Here is a 9,043-nt window from a genome sequence, read left to right on the forward strand (position 1 = left end):
ATTTTAACCTCCTCAGATAGCTGTTCACTGCCACTGCAGGCAGCATTACAATGGGACACTGGCAGATAAATACCAAGGTGTTTATTTCCTCAGGTTTTACCTTGTTCCCAGACTACTAAAGACCTAGTACTATCTACATGGACACTACTGTACTAGCTCAAAAAAACCCTGTCAAGACTAATGCTCTCAGTTTTGGTTGGGTTTTATTGTTTGGTTTTCATGGGTTTTGTTTTGCTTTGTTTTTGTGGTTTATTTTTTTTGTTGTTGTTGTTTGGTTGTTTTTTTGCTGGGGTGGGGGGAAGCGGGAGAAAGGGGAGGAGGGAAGTATTATGTATTAGTGAAACTTATTTTGGGGATGTTTACTTTCAGTTCTGCGGAAAAACAGAAACCAAACTGCATGACATTTCTACTAGGGAGACTAACAAATATCAACACACCCCATTGACCTCTAGGCTGCCCTGGCACTCACAGCATCACACACATAAGCAGCTTATGGAGGTATTAATCAGTAACACAACCGTGCACCAGAATTCAAGATTGAGTTACAGAAGTAACACATTCATTTTAGTGTCTGAAGCTGCAAACACCAGACAGGAGGAGTTACCTTCCCAAACCTAAGCCAAAACAGTGTAGTAACGCTGCTGTCCCACAGTAGCGTACCGGCATTTACCGCGCCCCTCGGCAGAGGTTACCTGAGCAGAACCTCCCAGGCTCCCCACAAAGTTCCATAAACGTTACAATTCAGGCACACCCGTCGGAGTGGGGTCTGTTTCCAAATAAACGCAGACTTTTGAAGGAAACACACAAGTGAACGCCGGTACACTTCCGTGCAGTCAAGCCCAACCGTGCTCGCCGCTCCCACAGGGGCCGAACCTCGCCAGTCCCCCAGCCTCAGCGGCCGATGGCTCCGGTCCCCGTGGGAGGCGTCCGCAGCCACCCTCCAGCCCTCGAGTTCCAGCTCCCCGGCACCCCTCCCCACAACAACAGGGCATCCCCGCGCAGCGCCGGGAGACTTACACCGTGGTACGGCGGAGGTAGGCGACACCGAGAACACCAGGAAAGCAACCCCTTCACAGCAGAGCCAGCCGGAAGCGGGCGAAGACAACTGCGATTGCGTGCAGGCCTCTGACCCGGATATGCATCCACCGTCAGGAAGCGCCTTCTCCGCTCTGCTCCATCCCACGCCACACCGCCGCTGCCCGCGCTCGCTTCCCCTGGCGGCATGGCGGAGCACCAGCGGTGCACGCAAATGCTGCTGGTGGCCGCGGACTGCCGTGGTGCTGGGGCGCGGGGCTGAGAGGCGGAGCAGCAGCCGCCCCGGTCCTGCGCAGCTGTGCCAGGCTGCGGAGACACCAACTGGCTCTTGCGAGGGGGGCGTCTTCTTCGTAGCATCCCCGTGAGGGCGGAACCGAAAGCCCGGGCTCACGGCGTGTGTGTTCTCTGTCTCAGGTGTTATGGCTCGGAAGTGGCTTCTCTGCGCAAGCTTCGGCGGCTTCACCGTGCCGAGGTTACAGTGCCCCGCTGACCACCCGTTCCGGCTACGGCGAGCAGTGTGGGTGTTTTGCTTTGTAAAGTTCCTGCCCGCTTGCATTGAGCTACTCTTCAGACGTGTGTCAGAAAGCTAATACTGAGTAAACAGTGTAAGTATGATAAAAGGTAAAATTTGAATATTATAAAAGATAATTCGAATAAAAGAATGGCCGCCAGAGATTATAGGTGTGCTGGGATAAACCCTCAGTCGTGAATGGGCTAAAATGCTTGCACCTTGGCAGATCCAGGATTCAGAAGATACGAGCCAAATCAGGATTTGATTCCCCCCTCTGGAGAATGACAGTTCCCATAAGTGAACTCCTGGCATTGAGCAGGTGCTGAAATAATGAGTCTGTGCACATACTGACACACTGCTGAAGCTTCCCTCTTTGAGAGGGAGGGTGTAAATTGGGTCATGCTCACCTCAGATCTTGACTTGAGGGCTTGCTGAGAGCAGGCCAAGTCATCATGCTTAAGGCTCTGGCCACCCATAGATAGGCTTAATTGATAGGAAAGAGACAAAGCACAGGGGCCTAGGAAGAGCAGGGCTGCAGATGGACTGGTGAGGAAAGGTTTGGGTTGCAAAAAAAAATCCTTCTCTCAGAACTTTCTCATCTTGGCCATGGCTTGGGATCCTTGTACAAGGGTCAGCCCGTGGCTATGGTTAGCATTGTATTTGAGAGATAAACCCTGGTGGCATATATGGAGTGAAGCTGCAAAGGTAGTGCTGAAGGTATGTTTAGCTACAAACAAGTTTTTCTTAATAGTTCTTTATCTTGGCCTTTTTAATTGTTATTTTAGTATTATTTATTTTTTATTTATTTGAGGTCCCAGCACATGGCTTGGCTTAAGAGTAGGGTTTGAGCTCAGAGAGAGAAAGCCTAGGGGTCTAGGTGGAGTGGGACTGTAGAGAAACTGTCAAAGGAAGGTTTGGGCTGCAGAAAATGGGTTCTGGGCAATTTTAGGATTAGAAGAGAAAGAGTTCCTAGGGAGCTGTCTGTGAAGGGGCTGCCTGGGGACAGCTTGGTCTGCATAAGAATTACCCTGGAAAACTTCAGTCAGGACTTTGTTTGGGTTTACTTGGGGTTACGGTCATGAGCAAATTTAAGGTGAGGAAAGGATGGTTGCTAGGGGTCTAACTGATTGGGGCTGTTGAGGGAAGGTCTGGGCTGCAGAAGGAGGTCTCTGGGAACTTTTTGATCTGTGGCATGTTTGGGGCTGTCTGGTGTTAAAGCTCCATGGACTTCTAGCATTAAGGTTCAAAGAGACAAAGCCTAGGGATCTAGCTGAAAAGGGGCTACAGACAGGCTGCCATGGGGAGTCGTGGGCTGCCAATCCCATTATTTCCTGAGACATTTTTCATCTGTGCCACAGTTTGAGTTCTCTGGGCTTAAGGGTTACATGGCCAGTTCAGGGGTTAGGAGTAGAAAAGAGACGAAGCTGAAGGGTCCTGTTGTAGTCAGACTGCTACCAAAGGCAAGTTTGTGCCAGTCAGAAGGGCTACCAAAGGCAAGTTTGTGCATAACAAAGAATTCTCCTGAGAACTTTTCCATCTTGGCTGTGATCTGTGGTCAGTGCACAGCTATGATTAGAGCTAGGCTAACGGATATGATTCACAAATCTTTAAAAGTCCACTGAGAGTTGCTTGTGGGGTTTTGATAGCAAATTTAAATGAGAAGTACTGGCATGAAGGAAGGGTTCTTCCCTGTGAAGGAATTCAATCCCAAGAGAGTTTGCACAGAGGATGAATAGGTCTTCAGTTTCATGAGAATCCTACCAGTGCCCAGTTATGAAGGACTTCAGTTTTTATCTGGAACTCAGCCGAGTTTCTGCTCGAAGCAGAAATTTACGTCTTACATGTTAAAAGGCAGTGATGCAACTCCTGGTAGCTGGAGTTTTCAATTTGGCCCATTCACATGGTGTTCTCCATACCATTTGCCACTTTTCTTGCCATAATCTACCCATTAACCAATAATATGTAATTCTTCGAGGTTTCTCACATTTACCATGGGTCTACAATAAATGCAACCTAATACAGTCGACACACCTGGTAGCGGGCAGTGTTTATAGCAGTGTATTAAGCATCAATATTTTTATACAATGACAAGGAAAAAATTAGCAATGTGTTTACCTGATTAAAGTAACTTATGTTGCTGTGTTTTCCTTGTATCCTTTTCCTCCATTCCTTGGCACAAGTTACCCTGATATTTTGTTTCTACGTTAACCTAGAGCTGTATCTAATTGTGAGGGGGGGTTGGCAGACTGTGCACTCTTCAGGATTTGCTCTCCATGTTTTACCTGCAACCACTTATCAAAATAGCTGCACATTTCAGAGAGTCACCCGAAATAACCTGACACATTACAAATCCATGACAGCCTTCTGAGACAAATCTCTGTGCTTTGATGTGCTGAGAGCTGTTTCTTCTTTTCCCCTCCCCCCCCCCCCCCCAGTATGTGCCTTCTTACCTCCTGCCCCTGACTGTGATCTTGCAAAGTTAACAGGTTACATTCTCTTCTGTCAGGAAAGACTTGCAAAGCCTTACTTACGGTTTTAGTCATGAAAGCAAAGAATCAAGACTACTGGGCAAAAGATACTCAGCAAGTGTACAGCATGGAATTTGAGACCTAGCACTAGAGATTCCACCAGATTCTCCCCCTGCCCTCCCCCCCCCCCCCAAGAAAAAAATAAAAAATACAACCTATGCTTAGGACTAGTATTGTGCTTCTGCCTCCAAAGAGAAATACTGGTGTATTTCTGATGTAAAAATTGTGTATTTATTGTAACAAAACAGTAAAGCTAATTTACTGGGGCAACAACAAGCCGAATGATCAGTGAAAGAAATTTATGATCTGTAATAGAGGCTGAATTCAGCCTCTATAAAGAGTATTTAATTCTGACAGATAGAAAAGAGTGTGACTTTCAAGAGGTCTCTGAGAAACCAGCTGCAATCTCTCTCATAGGATGGAAACAGTCATGCAACATAGAAGTTCTTGTTCGATGCTATTTGCAATTTTATGGAAACTTTCAGAATTGAAGTTCTCAAGGTATAGTTGCTGTCTGAAAGTAAATAGTGCTGGAAATTTTGGTCAAAGCAGGTCAATGTTCAATAGTTGGAGGAAAAATGAAGGAAAACTCCAGTGCCTGTGTTCATCTAGTCTTAAAAAAAAGCCTACAGTTTTTTTCTGTCTCTTGGCACCAGAGAAGCCCTCTGGGAACAGTGATAGGCGTATGTTTAGAATGTGCTTTGCCATAGCAAACAGACTTATGAAAGAGCATTTGATACTGCTGCTTTAAAAGTCTTACCTGATTAAGAGTGATTAAACACATGGACTCACAGATTCATCCTTTCTCTACTGGGAAATTACTGAAGTCAAACAGTTTCACAACCAGCTGTAATATATGATCATTTATGCTGTTATTAGTCTCCAGCACCAGGTCTGAAATAATGAAATTCTGTCAGTACAGTGCCTCATTTTAAGTATGCCATTTTCTTATTTTATACTGAGACCAAACATGGCGAGTATATTAAAATAAGAAATGTAACTCCAGTGAAATAAATGGAGTTATAACAGGGATTAATATGGTGCAGAATCCACAGTGAAGACTGCAGCTTAATCATGATGCCTATTTGACATGCTTTGCAGCTTGTTTAGAAATCAGGATATTCTGGGATTGAAGCCAAACCAGAGACTTAGGTCTAAAATAAATTCTGTGTACCAGGCAAAAAGCAGCTTTCCTCAGGAAAACAATACAATATTTTAATAATAATACAAAGAATTTAAATTAGATGTACATTAAGAAACAATATTAAAAAGGCACAAATTAATTGCTGAAGGTTGGCAGGTGTCCCTGTAAATATCCACTGCATTAAAAGCAAGATTCAGAAGTTTAGCAAGTAAATACTGACAGAAAAATTAATAATTTTCTTAATTAAACAAATGCAGTATTTTTGCAGCCATCCTAATTCTGATGTTCCATGTTCAGCCAGGTTCAGTGATGTTCATGTATGCCTTTACAAGCTTGCTTTAGAGCTTTTTAAGGGAGAGATCAGGTGGTATATTTATTAAGTACAGTATGTTAATTTTATGTACACATATGAGAAACTACATAATTTATGAAATGTAATTAGTGCATCATAGGCATTGATATGAAAATGTTAAGTAACTATGCAAACATATGTTGTATCTATGAAATTCTGAGTTAAAATTATAAAATACAGATTTTGTAAATCTACTGTGCTGATTTATAGCAAAAAATATGTTTACAGTTATCTTTATTTAGGATGATCTAAACCCTAGTCTACATATGAATGATCCCTCCATCTTTTTTCAGGTGGGTTGCTTTTACTGTGCAGTTTTGGATGACTGAAAATACACTATTTGCTTGATGAGAATTAAGGCTGTTGTGATAAATGTGCACTGACTAGGTTAATGAGTATATTTGCTAGTAATTTCATTATTTCAGTGCTTTTGGCTTTGTAAATTTCATAATTAAACTCCTTTAAATACAACTTTTTTTAAAAGAAGGTCTGAGTTCTGGGTCTTACTACATTTTACTACTTTCTCTTTTGTGTGAATAAATAAAACTTATAAATATAAGGGTCATTAATTTTGTTTGAAAACAGTGGATGATGTCAGTTAATTCTGCACAAGTTTATAAAACTGGTTTTGTTTTAATCGGTTGGGAGGATATTCAAGTTCCCTGAGTCCTAAACGATTCAGTAAAGTTTTTTAAGGGTTTGCCTGATATCTCAGTTCCTAAGCATTAAGTGTTGAAGTAGTGGCTTTGCTGGCAAAGATATGTGCCTGTCAACTAAGAAATTCCTTAATCTTATCTCCCTGGAGCAGATTATTCAAGATATTACTATTCTGGGTATTACAAGTCTCCTTACACAAAAGCTATTGTAAAGTTTGCCAAATTTCAAAGACATTTAGCAGAACAAGGACCATTTTCATGTACCATAAAAACGTTGAAATAAAATGTTCTAGTGTTTAAGAGTTTACTCAAGAAATCAGAACATTTTTGTTGAGTTTAAAGATGACCTTAAATTTCAAAATATGTGTAAAAGTGTTTTCTTCAGGGTTTTCTACAAATCCTTACAATAGGAATAACTGAAGACAGTTTTTACTCAGCATTTAAGTAAAGCAGCCTAAGAAGAATGGAAACTGTGTGCTTTGGCTTTGAAAACCCAGGTCCCGCTCTCTCAAGGTCCTAGCATTTATGTTACAAGTAAGCTACAAAAGTGACTTTCATTTTAAAATGCATTTTTAGTTACCGAAGTCTAATCAAAAGTTGCAGGTTCGAGACTGGAACAATTCTGTCTAATGCAGCAGTAGTCCACAGCATTGCTTTTCCTCGCAACCATCATTTTTCCAAGTACACTTGGTTCTTAAATGAATTGTAATTTGAATAAGTATTTTTTTTCCTGTTTTACATTTGCAGATATATTCCTCTTGCCTTGAGTTTTAATGTGGCATTTTTCAGGCCATATAGTTTTTCAGCCACTGTAGCAGATGAAACTTCAAAGATTACTTGCTGGGACCTTATCTGTGAAGAGGCTACCACATACCCATAATTCATCACACCAGCTTGAGCCAAGTTGAGGTTTTGTGGTGAGCTATAATTTAGCAGTGTTTCTTCTGAATAATTTATAATGTTGCTGCACAAACTGGGTTAGTGTTAGGAGCCCTAGAAACTACAGGTTTCAAAATAATCCTTCTAGTGGTAAAAGTATTTAGTGTAAAATACTGTATTAAAGCAACACTGAAGCTGAGCTTTTGCAATCACAAAATGCAAGAAATGCAACGTGAAAGTTGCCATGGAAGCTTTACACCTTTAGGTAGTAGTAGTAGTATGCTATGGTTTTAATTACTTCCTCTTTATACAACTCTGTATTGATGTCCTTTTATTATGTGAATTCTAATTATATTGAATGCAGCTGACTATCTTGCAGTCTAATATTAAGGTGACTATATCATGTGTATCTAGAAAAGCATATTATGGATAACTTACTGGCCAAGGTATTAAAAGGTGCTTTTTCTGAGCACCTTGGTTATTGCATTACAGAGTACCATCACAAGAAGAGCTAAATCTTAGAACTCTTAGAAAACACAGGACTTTAAAGAAGGATTATGGTACGCTTCTTCAGCAAAGTGTAAAAATAAAGAATCAGTGCTTTACAAATGTGCATTCTTTACACCAGTACTTAATCTTGTACTTTACAGGACACAGCTCTTGCTCCTTCTACCCCAGTTTCCTTCCCAAAAGTATGGTGAGTGGTATGAAGCATCTGCAAACTTTACATTGGACTACAAATGTGAAAATTTTCTGGCCCAATTCAGAATTCCTCTGTCTGCCTGCTAGAGGGGCAGATATATATGAAGTTTGTCTTCTTTTAATTAGCCAATGGATCAATTGATATGCAAGGAATGCCCAGATGCTGGACACTGGGAGCCTCAAATCAAAAGACCTGGCAGAAAGCTAACATCTGTAGTATAGTTTCTTGAAAGCTATAGCAAATTGTATGATACATTGCTCAGAAGTCCTCTGTCCCTGACAGCAAGTTTCATGATGTCTGGGAGACTGTTTCAGGAGGGAGCATACTTGCAACTCAGATTTCCAGATGTTCATTAAAGTTTGGAATTTTATAATAAAAATAGTATAAATAAAAGGATGTACTGATATTTAAAATGCCAAAGTGTGAAGATATTTAAACAAGCATCATTAATTTTTGTTTCTCAAAACTGCTGGTAGCACTTTGGTAGCACTGCTTGGGTAATAGCAAATATATTTCTAGAATATATAAATGTTAAAACAGATGAGTATGATGTTCAGGTAAAGTTACATCTCTGTATCTATAGTTTTCATAGGGAACCACTTAGTAAAAAGCAAAAAAAACAGGCTTTAAATGCAGGCAGGGAACGCATCACTGCCTCCTGAGGGATGGGGTGGCTACCCCATGCCTTCATACCATGCCATAAGCTGGAAAACAAGATGCCTCTAACACTTTGCCAAATTCAAACCCTTTTCTTTCTCCTAGGATAAGTCATTTGGAAAAGGACTACCCAAAGTTTGCACACACATTGACATACTACCTACTCTTATATCTAGGATCTAATGCAGCAGTACTCCACCTTCAAAGGTGTCCTTTCCTGTAAGAATGTTTGTCCACACCTCTGGCATTTATACAGGTGCTCCATGTTCTGCCCTTGCCCAGGGATTTTTCAATTGACATATAGGTAACTATTCCCTGGTCTGCTTTCTACTGTGGCAGCATGATCTTCATGCTCTCCTCTTAAATTTCTCTCTTACCTCTTTCCACCACAATATCCTCAAAACAGCAACCAGCTTGTAGACAAAACTATCTGACCTCTATTCCATTCGAAACCTGTACTGCACCACTGCTTCCAGCTGATTATTAGCTTCTTGTACTCCTAGTAACAAAGTTTCTTACCCCACTAAAATGCTCTCTATTCCAAAACGGTCTCAGGCCTTATTCTCTCTACTATCAAG

The 9,043-nt window shown here is 41.4% G+C and overlaps 1 protein-coding gene across 1 annotated transcript in view; it reads right to left on the reverse strand.

Annotated features, from left to right (window-relative positions):
• TENT2 (terminal nucleotidyltransferase 2) overlaps positions 1-681 on the reverse strand; it is a 40,351-nt gene extending 39,670 nt beyond the window's left edge. Inside the window, exon 1 of the mRNA XM_061376821.1 lies at positions 438-681. Coding sequence (XP_061232805.1) covers positions 438-442 — 5 coding nt within the window. The 5' untranslated portion in view covers positions 443-681. The remainder of the gene's footprint in view (positions 1-437) is intronic.
• Positions 682-9,043: the final 8,362 nt, after the last annotated feature.

Source organism: Neopsephotus bourkii, unplaced genomic scaffold (assembly GCF_033783945.1).
Source record: "Neopsephotus bourkii isolate Nb327-2 ecotype Australia unplaced genomic scaffold, CSIRO-AGI_Nbou_v1 NB_1740, whole genome shotgun sequence".
Classification (NCBI taxonomy): Eukaryota; Metazoa; Chordata; class Aves; order Psittaciformes; family Psittacidae; genus Neopsephotus; species Neopsephotus bourkii.